General features: G+C 40.1%; 1 protein-coding gene across 2 annotated transcripts in view; it reads right to left on the bottom strand.

Annotated features, from left to right (window-relative positions):
• Positions 1-7272: 7272 nt before the first annotated feature.
• The window catches only part of CHKA (choline kinase alpha), a 33566-nt gene continuing 26329 nt past the window's right edge, over positions 7273-14509 (bottom strand). For both annotated transcript variants that reach the window (XM_075928306.1, XM_075928307.1), the window contains exons 5-12: positions 13773-13906; positions 13286-13390; positions 12833-12891; positions 12165-12252; positions 10499-10607; positions 9998-10104; positions 9438-9519; positions 7273-8599 (exon numbers count right to left, since the gene is read on the bottom strand). In XM_075928306.1, the coding sequence (XP_075784421.1) occupies positions 8540-8599; positions 9438-9519; positions 9998-10104; positions 10499-10607; positions 12165-12252; positions 12833-12891; positions 13286-13390; positions 13773-13906 (744 nt within the window). In that variant the 3' untranslated portion in view covers positions 7273-8539. The remainder of the gene's footprint in view (positions 8600-9437; positions 9520-9997; positions 10105-10498; positions 10608-12164; positions 12253-12832; positions 12892-13285; positions 13391-13772; positions 13907-14509) is intronic.

Genomic DNA, 14509 nt, shown 5'->3' on the forward strand with positions numbered 1-14509 from the left:
ACACGGCAGAGGGGGACTATTCCAAGTGGTCTTCCGTCTAAAAAAAACAGAAAATACTGGACATTTTACATGTCCAGTATTTTCTGGCTTTTTTACCAGACAGAGGCTGCAAATACTGGACTGTCCGGGCCCATACCGAATGCCTGGCAACCCTAGATCCTGTCGCAAACCTCGTGTGTGATTTGGGGCAAGTCCCTTTTCCTGGCTATTGCTTCTGTCCTTGTTCAATGAGATTCCTCACATACTTAGAATTAGGTACTTTGTTGGTATGGATCTTAAATTTGCATTTGGCCTACTGCTGTAGGGTTGCTAGGTGTCCAGTGTTCACCCAGTCGGGTATTTGCGGGCTCTGTCTGGTAAAAAAACAGGAAATACTGGACATGTGCAATGTCTGGTATTTCCTGTTTCCCTGGGACGGAAGCCCGTCAGGGACAATTTTCCCCTGCCGCATCTGGTGGAGTAGTGTGGAGTGCGGCAGAGTCTAGTGAAGGGGGGACAGGAAGGGGGCATTTGCATGGCACCAGGCTAGGGGGGGCGCCGGACTGGGCTGGGAGCAAAATAACCATTAAACCTCATTTTTTAAGGAGTTAAGAGTTATTTCGAAAGGCGTTTCTTTCAAAATAACCGCGTCTACACAGCATTTTTTTATCTCGAAATAGGGTATTTTGAAATAGTGGCCGGACGTGATTATGCAAATGAAGCACGGGAAATTCAAATCTGCGCTTCATTTGTAATTTCGCTCGGCTGCATTTGCATTCTTCTCTTGAAAGAGGAATGCAATGTAGACATACCCTAAGGCACCTTCTTCTGAGTCTATATGCCATGTGTCTCAGGTGGCACATGAGCTGGATTCATCACTGAATTTGGTTGTCTAAGGCACCTATTTCTTCCCATGTATTGGATTTGTGGATCACACTGTTGCTCCTGTCATTTGGCAGGTACCTAAATGTGAGGTGCCATGATGCTCAGTGTTATAATGCCTATGTACCCTTGGTGGTTTCAACTCTAAAGCACTAGAGTGGACAAAGGAGATCTGCATTCAGTTACTTGCTCTCCCACTGACATCCCATGCAACTGTGGGCATGTCACATTCTCCCCATTTGTCTGCTGTAAAATGGAGATTTATCACACTCCCTTTCCTGCACCCTTTGTCCCTACTGTGAACTCTTTGGGGAAGACCTGTCTCTTCCTATGTAGTTGTGCAGCATCTAGTGCACTAAGGCTCAGCTCCTGGTAGAAGCCACTAGCTGCTGGTATTGCAATCCTGTAGACGTGCCTAGTGCTGGTGGCCAGGCCTTTTAAGTAAGTGATCTTCAGTTCTGCAACTTTCTACGCTCATTGAGCTGACAAGGACCAAATTTATGGAATGTCTGGGCATGCTACAAGGCCTATTGCTCAAATCCTTCCTGGGGGAGCAGGATTCAGGCTCGCTGACCTGAGATGGGGGGAGGGGAGGGGAGGAGAAAGGAGGCAACTGTCCTGGGCTTAGCGATTCTAATAAAGACCCGGAGTTCCTAGCTGCTGCTACTGTGTAAGCAGCAGTGCCCAGAGTCTTGGGCCCTTTAAAATCACAGCTGGAACGCCACTCTGCATGCTCTGGGAAGCTCTAAGGGTTAGAGGGGGTGGCATGGTGCAGTCCAGGTGGCACAGAAAGCTGGTTGCCCCAGCCCCACCCCTTCTGCCTGAGGCCCAGCCCTAGCACAGAGCCCCTCTCGCCTTGCTCAGGGGTCTGGCATGGCTGTCAGTGCCTCTGGTGAGATGGGTGCTTGACTGAGGAGGAAATGGGAAAAGTTATAGACACTGAGCCAATCATGATTTTAAATAGACTTACACAAGTAGCTTGAGCTTTGCTACACAATTTAAAAATCTGAATTGTACGTAACTCTGTCGATAAGGGGGCGCTGGCTACCCCGCTGTGCCTCTGCCTTTGAAATGGCGCAGTGGGGAACCCGTGCGAATGGGGACCGAAGCAGTCCCTGCTCGTGCGGGGTCCTGTCTGCTGTGCCGCTCCCTTTGAAATGGAAGGAAGCAAGAGGAAGGAAAGGAAGGAAGAGGTGCAGTGGGGAACCAAAGGAAGAGGTGCAGCAGGGAACCTGTGCAAACGGGGACCGAAGCAGTCCCCACTCACGTGGGGCCCTGACTGCTGCGCCTCGGTGGCTCTTTGTACATTTCAAAAGAAGAGGCGCAACAGGATAGCGAGTGCCCCCTTATCGACTAATGAAGTAGTTGATGGAAATTCCATCAACTACTTGATTAATCAAAATGTAACATCCCTAGTCTGGAGCGTGGATGGTAAGTGACTCAGAGGAGTGCAGAGCAGAGGAGGGGGGAGACAGAGCAGGACAGATTTAGAAATAGCATGTGGCTTCCCTCAGAAACTTACCCAGCAGCAGCCAGCACACACACTCTCTGTGCCACTGTCGCACCCCTCCCAGTCTGTGACACACACTCAATCTGTTTCACAAAGTCTGTGTCTCATACACAAAGTCCCTGTTTTTCACACTCACATACTCTCTCTGTAGCCCTTAGCCCCACCCTTTCTGCCCGAGGCCCCACCCCTTCTGGGGGCCCAGAGATGGGCTGTGTCCATATACCAAAACTCATGAAGTCCCCCCCGCCTCTCCCCCTAAGAAAATTATTGCCTGCTCCTGACCTAGAGGAAGTTACTATAACCTGGGTGCATAACTGATTGGACACCATTTCTCAAGGGGTAGTTAGTTATAAGCGGTTCACAGACATGCTGGAAGGGCATGACAAGTGAGATTCTGCAGGGATCAGTCCTTGGTCCAGTTCTGTTTGATATCTTCATCGATGATTTAGATAATGGCACAGAGAATACACTTATAAAGTCTGTGATGATACCAAACTAGGAAGGATTGCAAGTACTTTGGACGATAGGGTCATAATTCAAAATTATCTGGACAAACTGGAGAAATGGTCTGAAGTAAATAGGATGAAATTCAATAAGGACAAATGCAAAGTATTCCATGTAGGAATAACCAGTTGCACACATATGAAATGGGAAATGATTGTCTAAGGAGTATTATTCTATGATGGATGGGGGAGAGTCTTTCCCTGTTTGTGTATGATAATGGAATCACACTTAATACTTAGTGGGAGATATGGATATTCAAAATCAGACCCATAATAAAATCAGCTTCATATCTGGAGAAACAAATAGGCAGTTGGCTACAGATCAGCTTTGTTGCCTGGATAGTTATTACAGTAGCTCCTTACTATGCAATGCCAGGGCCCTGTAAGTGCACTTCTTTGTTCTATTTCACTCTGGAAGCATTAGGGCTATTTATCCATCTCTGGTGAACTGCTTCATTTACTGCTTCACATGGATTCAGTCTGGCATGACAGATGATCCCAACTACATCCTGTACACTGAGAGCTGTCAATGCTTCCTCAGTGATCTTTCAGGAGTTGAATCCCTGAAAGCCTTATTGTCTCTGTAAGGGACAGGAAATAATGCCTCCTCCCCCCACTTCCTGCTATGCTGAAGAAAGTATCATCAACCTTACTTTGACTGACTGCTCCTGTCGAACTGCGTAGCCAACTTTATTTTCACTTTTTTATAAATAGCTCTCCTGTGCTTGAGAGAGAGTAGCGCATGCCCTGGCTTGCTGGAATGGGAAAGGAAAAATACATTTACAATTAGCTGCTGGTCCTATAATTCTAGTCTTCCTGAAAAATTGCTTTGCCTTTTTTAGATTGATGCCTTTGGATGCCACCTGACATCCCAGTCAAATTGAGGAGTCAGTTCTTCTTAGCTCCTGCACTTCCTGTACCCCCCCCCCCACACACACACACACGATAAAAATGGAAGACTACTCTGCGGAATGACAAGCCAATCAGCCTCACCTCAAACCTGGAAATCATGGAGCAAGTCCTCAAGGAATCCATTTTGAAGCACTTGGAGAAGATGATCAACAGGAATAACATGTATTCACCAAAGTCAAGTCTTGCATGCTCAACTTAATTGCCTTCTAGGATGATATAAACTGGTTCTGTGGCTTGGGGAAGGTAGTGGACATGATACACCTTGATTTTAGCAAAGCTTTATGGTCTTTCAGTAGTCTTGCCAGCAATTAAAGTAGCATGGATTTGATGGTCTATAGCGGGATAGAAGGTTAGCTAGATCATTGGGCTCAATGGGTAGTGGACAATGGCATGATGTCTAACAGGCATCTGGTATCAAGTGGAGTGCCCCAGGGATTGGTCACAGAACCAGTTTTGTTCAACATCTTAATGATTGGGATGACAGGTTGGATTGCACCCTCAGCTAGTTAGTGGATGACTATAAGCTAGAGGGAAAAGTAGATTAAACCGGAGAGTAGGGATAGGGTCCAGAGTGACCTAGACAAATTAGAGGATTGGGCCCAAAGAAATCTGATGAGTTTCAACAAGGACAAGTGCAGAGTTCTGCACTTAGGACATAACAATCCCAAGCACTGTTACAGGCTAGGAATGAAATGGCATTCCTACAAAAACGGACTAGAGGATTACAGTGGATGAGAAGCTGGATATGAGTCAATAGCATACCCTTGTTGCCAAGAATACAAATAGCATATTGGGCTGCATTAACAGGAGCATTGGCAGCAGATTAAGGAGGTGATTACTCCCATCTAGTCAGCTCTGGTGAGGCCACATCTCTAGCATTGCACCCAGTCCCCCACACTACAGAAAGGATGTGAACAAGTTTGAGTGTCCAAAGTTTGGAGGGTAACAAAAATGATTAGGGGGCTGGGGAACATGACTGTGAGGAACGGTTGAGGGAATTGGGCTCATTTAGTCTGCAGAAAAGAATGGGGTACGGGAAGGAGGATTTAATAAGTCACCTCCAACTATCTGAAGGGGGAGGGGGAAGGAGATGAGGGGTTTTCAAGGATGGAGTCAGGCTATTTTCATTTGTGGCATATGAGAGAACAAGGAGACAGGGTTTCAAGCTGGAATGGAAGAGATCATGTCACTTGGGGCGCTTCTACACAGTAGCACATACCTCAAAATAAGCTACACACTTTGAGCTATGCAAATGGCATAGCCTATTTTGAAATAGCTAATTTGAAAATCTGGCACTGTCTACACAACCAAATTTCAAAATAAATTTCTGGCATCTTCTTTAATCTTCGCGCAACAAGCAGCCCATTATTTCAAGTGTATTTCAAAATAACAGGCATGCTGTTAAAATGCATAGAAAGCTATTTCGGGATAACATGTTATTCCAAAGTAACAGTGCACATCTACACTACCAGACTTGATTTTGAAATAGTGTCTAGGTGGAAGACTTCTTACTGACTCATGGTAACCATTTCACAAGGAGTCAATGCTGTGTAGACTGCACCAAAAACCACATTAAGCTATTTTTAACTTCAGCTACCATCAAGTGATGTAGCTGAAGTTGCATAGCCTATAATTTGACTTTAGCCCTGCTGTGTAGACGTACTGTAACGGTTTCACTAGGAGAGTGGTGAATCACTGGAGTGAGTTGTGTAGGTGGTGAAATCTCCATCCATAGGAGGTTTAAGACAGGCTTGACAAAGCCCTGACTGGGATAATGTAGTTGGGGTTGGTCCTGCTTGGAGCAGAGAGTTGTATTAAAACATTCACATAAATTCTATCTAAAGAAGTGGGTTGTGTCTATCAAAGCTCATGATACCATTTACATGTTGTTAGTCTCTAAGATGCTACAAGACTATTTGTTGTTTAAGTTTTTCCAGTTACAGATTAACTCGGGTCAGCTGAAGAAGTGGGCTGTGGCCATGAAAGCTCATGATACCATCTACATGTTTTGTTAGTCTTTAAAGCGCTACCAGACAATTTGTTGTTTTCTGTAACAGACTAACTTGGCTACCCCTTGAAGCTCAGCTACCCCTCTGAAGCTGGTGATCAAGAATGCTAGAAGCAAGTCTGCACTAGAGTTTTCATCAATATTAGTTCCTATTTCTAGGAAATAGAGAACCATAGGTCTTTTTTCTGTTATACTAAGTCACTCAGTGACTTTGTTCTCCTATATGCTATTAACCAGAGCAGTTCAAAGAAGGAAGGTAAATTTGTCCTTGTTGGGTTATTTGAACAGTTAGGGAGATTTTCAGAAATTCATGGACTTCAATGGGAACAGTAAAGCCAAAAGCAAACACCTGAAAATTCTACTAGTCCTTTTAATTTATTAGAAAGGGGTACATACATTGTATAGAAGGATCAACATTTCCCCTCCACTGAAGCTATTTGAGGGGGGAGGTTAACAGAGAATTCTATAGTGTTCAGTGAACTGCATGCTGCGAGTAACTGTCGCATGAGGAATGTCTCTGGAAAATGAACTATAGGTCTCACTCTGCATTTAGGTGAATGTGAGACAATCCCAAGTATAATAAATTGCACTGGTATTCCCATGGAATAAGTACATTTCAGGTGTGGTGTAAGCATAGTGTACATGTATTGCTAAAGGTTAGTTGGCATGTTATGGCAACTAGAAAGGTCTTCTATTGACTGGCAAACCACCTCAATTCCATGTTGTAATTAAAGGTCCAATGCTGAAAGTGTTATTGGTGTAATGCTTACAAACCCAATTGTGCTGTCAAAATTTACCTTAATGAGTTTGATTACTTAGCCCACATAATAAGTATCTACAGTTGAAAATTATCATTGCATTCACCCAAAAGGATCTTTGCTTTTTCTCCTTCAGCATAGTTTAAGGTTCATTACTACTTGATCATTCTCCTACATTTAGAATGTTTGCCTCAATTTGTTTCACATTAACATTTCTGTACAAATGTTAGGTTGCTAAAGCATGGAAGGGAGAGATTTTACACATAAGAAAAAACTGTCTAATTAGTTACAAAATTAAGAAGCCACACAAGTGTGCATCTATTTTCTACTCAAGTTTGCTAGTATATACAATAAGTTGAGAGGATCATGTTCAGCTTTTACATGGAAGGAATGCCACAGATTGGACTGATTCACTAGACAATTTAAGCCAGTCTATCTTTGTGGGCAGGCTAATAAAGGTGAGAAATTGAAAGTGGATATGATCTTAGAGAGTCAATCCCAGATAATCAGCACTCATTTTTCATTGCTAAAAATAAGAGTAGGATTTCTATGGAGTAACATCAACTTCAAAAACCAAAGCCACTGAATTAAAGAGATTACAAATTCAAAGTATTTGCAAACTGCCCCTCTAAAGAATCAGAAATGGCAACTGGAAGTCACACTGTATAGCAGACACATGGCACATTCAAGTACTGATACACTATCCTCCACACATGCCTGTAAGGGTAATATTTAAAAAAATTTATTGTAATATAGTATGTCTTGCCAGAAAGCACAAACACAAATATAACAATGGCCAAAGTAAATTAAAAAAAAAAAATCCAAAGATTTCTCCAGAGAATGTTTACATATCTGCTGTAGATTTCACAGGACATATATAGATATCTATCTTTCAACATCATGTTAACATTTCACACTCTACTGGACTGCTGGAACAAGATGGAAGTTGGAGACTAAAAAAGTGCCCCAACAAGCCAACTATATGCCTCAATTGGTCAAAAAATTGTCTCCCTTCTCTTCATGCTCTGAGGGAAAGGGGATGATCTTCCAAATATTTCCCTTCATCCTCACACAACTTCCTTAAAACTGATAGTGTGCTACTACCTCCCAAGTTAAGGAAAAGGGCTGGCTCCAGTCTGGAGGATTGTTAATGCCATTGAGGGGTTAGAGTAATTCAAGGCACTCATCCTAGTGTTGCCAAGCCTGGAGAGCTTCATATACAGCACATTGTATAGCACTGCTATATAGCCAGGCTGACCAATAAAAGCATGTTCTTGGTGAAGGATGTGAAAATGAATAAGCTCATCATCCCAAATCTCTTTGAAATTTCCAGTTTAAGATTCATCTGTATTTCATTCTACAAAGACATGTACATGACAACTACATTCATCTATATTTAGATGGCACTTGACAGCAAATTGCTTTAGTGTCCTTTAACCACTTTGCTGTTTGAGACAATGTTCAGGGACATGAGGCTAATACAAATAACTCACAGTAAGGCCTTTCAGCCAGCTTCACAGTATAACAATTGTCTTCAGACACAAATGATCTTCCCATTGACCAGTAGTGTCTACAATGCATCTACAAGTCTTCCGTCACATAACATTCACCAGTATATCAATACAACCCCTAAAAATAAAAAATTAAGTACCAACAGTAACACTGTTTGCTCTTGATGCAGGTGGGTATTCCACAAACTGTAAGCTTCCCCATAATATAAAATACCCTTTTGATTAAAAGGATTTCAAGATATTGCACTGCTGTATTATACTTTTGCCTCCCAATCTCATTCCAAAACTCTCTTAACTGTAAACAAATAAACCAAGTGATTTTTGTAGAGTCTTCACAATTGTATATCTGCATTCCAAAAAAACCTGGAACCCACTGAAGCCTTCATTACAGATACAGTAGCCTAAGCACAGTGGAAGTTCTGTCCAGATGCTTTCTTTGTACAGTACAGTAGTAAGATTGTCCATTCTTCCAATATTCACACTTTAAGTTTCCTCTTCTGGTCAAAGTATGCATCAAATCTTGAGAGTGCATAGTCCTAAATAAAATGAAGTAAATGATCAGTTACCTGAGAAAGTGTCAGTTGTGTGCTGCCATGGTGTACATACATTCTTATCTGCAGCTTAAGAGACTATCGAATAGGACTATAGCTTTAAATATTTCTGTACTCTCCTGGCTTCACCTTCCAAGAGCATTTGGGGGCAATGGAAGAGACCCTTTAAGCAACTTTAATAGCAACATTCAAGTCTCATCTCAGGTTAGCAGCATTTCTCATCTTGACTCTTGGGTACTAGATTCATGTCAGTGTAAGTTTCCTTAGCAACAAAATAGGACTTACAGCCAATACTATAATACTGTTCAAGTGTACTAAACCATTTATTAGCAAGTTCTCCCTATAACTAAACTAAGATCTTTACCATTCTTAGTTCCAGAGAGGAAGCTTACTAGAGAAGTTTGAGAAGAAAGCTATGGGGAAAAAATTTCTGCTCCAGAACCAACAGTATTAAAACTAAGAATCCACTGTTTACATGTTAAGGCAAGTACTATGGAGGGCAGATGCTGCAACACTTTCAACTATAGGTGGAAGAGTCTGGGAGCGTTAATCGTTTGGTGTTAAAAAAAATATTTCTGCTAATGTTCTGTCTAGTATTGAACAGAAGTGGAAGTTAGTTATCTTATTAACAGTAGTATCACATTTCACTTATTCATTATAATGATGCAGGAGGGTGGACAATTACACTCAAGAAAAGCCAAATGAGTAGGAAGCAGGTGAATCTCTTAAGAATGAAGCACTAAGTTTAAATCTTAGTGTACATTAAGAGTAAGGAGTACTTTTAATAAAGAGAAAGGTTAAGATTTTACTCTTAAAAACATACCATGTATCCAAACTCAATGGATGAAATCTTTGCTTGTATAATGGACCATAGGCCCCAGAAGAAGTGAGATGCCAGGGCAAACCTGTAAGTTACAAAGCAAAATGTTTATTGAAGGACACACTGCTGGCATCCCACATTAATTGCATTACCTAGCCAACCTAGAGTCAAAATCAATCTCACACACACACACACACACACACACACACACACTTCTTGTCCCAAGCAGTTATATGTCATGACATTCGTTTCCCACTGACTAATCCCCAAAAAGATGGAAAATACACCTATTTTCTTATAGTTTTTCATAGCATAATTTAATTTGTGCAGTGTCACCAGTAAATTTCTGAAGTTTACTATTTGCACTGCACCTTAAGAGTTCTGACATGGAACAAGAATTCATTTACCATAAAAATCTATTTAATGCAAATCCTAACTAGAAATTTCTCAGGTGATGCAAGAAACAGAATTCATAAAAGACACAAATGTAAATGTTAAGCAGATGGACTGTATGCAAAACGCCAAAATTTTACTCACTACAGTAAATATAAATAAATAGTCACCTATTGACTTCTATCAACATATCTTCTTCCATTTTGGACTTGTCTTCATTACTTAGATTTTCAAATCCATTATGGAATGCAGCAAGGTAACTGGAGATAAAATGAAGCTAAAGACAATAGCGATCATGAGAACACAAACATAAGTCCTACATTCAAGAATGGTTAATATTAACATGCTAAAAGTTTTAGAAGTCCAGTTTTCTCCAAGATTAAAAGTTTGAGTATTAACCATTTTGGATCATTTCAAAGCCTGAGAATCAAAATAAGAATGCCTCATCAACAAATAAATAATTTAGTATATAAAGACAGTATCCCATTAGTTCAAAAGATACCATTTTGATATTCTGCCTAACTATTTTGCTTTTGGTCTCAACCCATAGCTGAAACCAGAGGAACATCAGGACAAACTTTGCAAATGAATGACCATGGTAAGTGTTCTACCTGGAAAAACTACTGACAGCAATGAAAGTTTTGAAAGTACATTCAATGTTATGCACTTACCTGTTGCATCCTTGTGGGATACTTAAAAAAACTGGCTTTAAAGAATGGGTATTTTTCATAAGTGTAGTCATACATCCATTCACAGAAGTGATTTGCAACATCAAATCCTCTGAAAAGGAGTGATTCAGTAGTTAGGGCAGAGTTCCTCAAATTTCCATAATATTTACATATTTGCTCGTTTAAAATTTCAAGACTGTTATTTAATTTTTTTATACAGCACAATGAGAACAGAGGCTAGAATTGGCAGTAAAAGCAAATCATGCAAGACGCATCAACGAGCCTTTTGTGTTTAAAAAAAAAGTTAGAAATAATACCCATGTTCTTATTGTTCATGCAAGAGAACTTGATACTGCTCTTTGTGTGGAGTTTCTCAGCCTAGAATCTGTGACCTTAACTCAAAATACCACAGAGGTCCAAGATATTGAAGAACAGAATTATTTGCCAGCATTTAAGGAATGCAGGAGATGATACAACTTGATTAAATAAAAACCTACCTCTATACAAGTGGCTAATACACCACCTGCATAATGAGTTCAATTCCGTTTGTTGTGATCAAGTTTAGTAGAGTAGTACATTTAGAGCAGTAATTGCCAACCATAAATAGTGAGTGGACCACATAGTCCTCCATCTCAGTGGGCAGTCCACAGGGGTTCTACCTGTGGCCTGTAGATCCCACCTGCCCTCCTCCTGCCATGTACCTCTAGTACACTGGAGTCCTGCACTTTACTCCTCTCCCTTCCTCCCAGCACTTTCAGAGCCACAAATCCCTTGATTTGCAATTAACCCCTGCTCTTCCCCATGCCCTCCCAGAGCCAGCTGTTTGTGACTGTTCAAGCTCTTGGGGGAATGGTGGGGGAAAGCAACATGAAGTTACTGTTGCAGCAAGTAGCAGGAGCCCTTATGTTTAATTTAGCACTTTCTGTAATTCCACAGATGTTCATGTATAGTAAGTGGATGCTCGTGCTGCACTTGGATACATTTAGAACACCAGTAACTCATTTTTTTTAAACTTAGTAGGTGGATGTGGGCAAGAGTTCTTTGAAGTAGCTGCCGAACAGAGTAACAAAATTCGATCTTCCTGAGCTAGAGCAAGATTGCTGCAACAACTGATTTCAAAAGAAAGCAAACTACTAGGAAACTGTTTGGGTAAAACCACCAGGACAGTGGATGTAATTAAGAAGATTAACATTAAAACTAAGTCATTTTAGCAGAGTATTTAATTATGCAGTAATGATTTTAGATATTACTTAAGTGTAATACTAAGGATCACAACTTTGGTTAATAGATCTCTTGTATTTTCTAAATAAGAGCTTTTATTCACTTTTCTGCTCCATTTAGGGGGGAAAGTCATTTCTAAGAAGCACATCACCACAAGCCAAACACTGTGTGAACTGAACTGCAGTCCTCTGGATTTTCAGATTTTTGCAGATGAATTAGATTTCAGATACACTGATGCAGGCACCCATGAGACTGCCAGTTTAGCCTGTACTCAAAGCCTCAGGCACGTTTGGGTGAATCAAAGGCAGGACACAATGTAATGTACAGAAATACAACTTATTGGAAAAAGATTAGATTTAGAAAATCTTATTTCCTTTTATTATAGTTTATTTAAAGAAGTGCCAATCTTGCCCATCAGGAAAATCTTGCTAGGTTTGGAACAATTTACCTGTAATTATAGCTGCTGTATTCAAAGTCAATAAGCATTAGCTTTTGTTTTTCAGAATCCTCTCTGCCTTCCAAAAGCAAGATGTTACCTAAAGAAGAGTTTTGAGAAAACAAAGATGAAGTGGCAGAATTACTGGGGTTATTGAAGTAGTATCATCTGAATTAATAAAAAGTTTTGGTTTTTTTAAAGTTTGCTCCAGTATTCTGGCATTCCTTTTGACAAACAGGAAAGTAACACATGAAGGCATCAGGATACCTATATATAATTTGCAACATGTCTGTCAAATCCCTGCATCTTCTCCCAACTCAACACGTCATCATAATTCAATGTTTCAGAGTTCAGATTTTGTTCAAGAAAGTTTGTAAAACAATCCAGTTATAGGATTAACAGAAATTCATTTAGTCTGCTTGCCACTGAAAAATTTGTCCATATAGTGTATGTTTTAGGGAATCAAATCTGAATGTAAGTGTTCCAAGTGATGATGTTTTCACTATGCAGCATCACTTACCTATAGTTAAAACAAGACAAGCATTTAGCTCAAGTCTCCATCCAGTTTTTGTGGTTTAAACTCTTGCTTTGTGTGTGCATGGTTAACTACAAGAAATAATCCAAGGCTACTCCTTAACACTGCAGTATGAAACTAAATTTCCAAAGTAATGCCATCCTACCTTCCTGGCAGTCATTGTGGCAAAAGACAACTGGTGAGGAAGTAGCTTCAAGCATAGATCTGAAAAAAGAGTAAAGGGCAAATAAAAAGTTAAGACAAAAAAAATATGTTTCTAGACCCAGTTAAATATAAGACTTGTTTTTTGCATGAACTCCAGGTTTCATAGTATTCCTGGCAAAAACTACATTTTAATGTGGCAAGTAGGCTGAGAATTTAAGTGCACAGAAATGAGGACACTCATTAGTATGGCTCTACTACAATCAACTCAGTATATCATTACACCTGTTCGCAAGCATGCTCCAACAAGGATCAGCAGTGGAGGTTGTAGGAATCAGTTCTTGGCCTGTAGGTTTATTTAATTCCGATAACTATTTAAGTGTTACCACCACAGAAGTCTGAATATATAATTCAGAAGTTAAACGTACAACAGTGGCAAAGAATCTAAAAATCTTACCTTAGGCTTTTCATTTCCTGTGGCAGATTGTAACTGAGGATTTTGTTCAATTTTCTAATCCGGGATTCTCTAGTAAATTTAATCCTCAGTACTTGATTTAGATACCTAACCAAAAAATTAAGTTAAATTTGGTACAAATGTTATGATTAAATACATATTAACATTCCAAGTCCAGAATTAGTTATACTTCAGTTGAGAACTTTTAGCTTTTTCTTTAATTTAATATTTAACCCCTCCCCCCACATATTTCAAAAATCAAGACACCAAATAGAAGCTTCTGGGGGGGGAGAGTTAAGTAAGTCTTCTGGGCTCCCTCAGATAAAGATGCTTAGAAACAGAAAGCTTTTATCTCTACAAAATACTTGTCAAATTATAGAAGGGACTCTGAATAGCAGCTGGACTTCTACACATTAAGATAGTCATTGGCTGCTATCTTTTTTTTTACCTATTTTATAAAAAACTTAAAATAAAAAGTGAGAAGACTTACTTTTCCATTGTCCCAAAAAGCCATTTAGGTTCTTTATTAAATGGCATTTTCATAGCATGAAACCTGGCCATTTTCTCAGCAATTTCTGAAGATATATCAGGTAAGCCTAATTCTTCCGTGTCTAACTTTCTGCTCTGTAATAAAATAAAGCACACTTGAAAGAACTGATAAGGACAGAGAAACAAATATCACCACTCAGCTTTAAAATGACAGAGTAGAGTAAAACTGTTTCATGAGGGTTGAGCACAATAATGGTTTGGGAAGAAGTTTAAGTGAGAATAGCTATTAATTATTCATTTAGTAGCCTCTGATCTTCTGTTCTGTATGGTCAGAAGGTCAAATCCCACCACTTAAAGGGCTCATCTAGACCACAGGGAATGGTCGAAAGAAGATATTCAAATTCCCGTGGAATTTGCATATCTTCTTCGGATCACACTTTCGAAAGCTCTGATGCCGCTTTTTTGGCAAAGCCCCCCCCCGGTTGAAAAGCTGCTCTTCCTCAAAAAAGAAGGTTTACGCAGCTTTTCGACAAAGGGGTGGGGTTTCCGCTGAAAAAGCCATGTCTTAACTATGCTTTGAAAGTGTGATCAGATGAAGATATGCAAATTCCCGCAGACTTTTCATATATTTTCAACCATTCTCCGTAGTCTAGATGAACCCAAAGTCCAGTGTATACATTAGAGGAGTCATTGAAGAAAATAAATGTGCCTTCTGAGCCATTCTTTTGATTGTTAACA

The sequence above is a fragment of the Pelodiscus sinensis genome, chromosome 4, assembly GCF_049634645.1.
Source record: "Pelodiscus sinensis isolate JC-2024 chromosome 4, ASM4963464v1, whole genome shotgun sequence".
Taxonomy (NCBI): Eukaryota; Metazoa; Chordata; order Testudines; family Trionychidae; genus Pelodiscus; species Pelodiscus sinensis.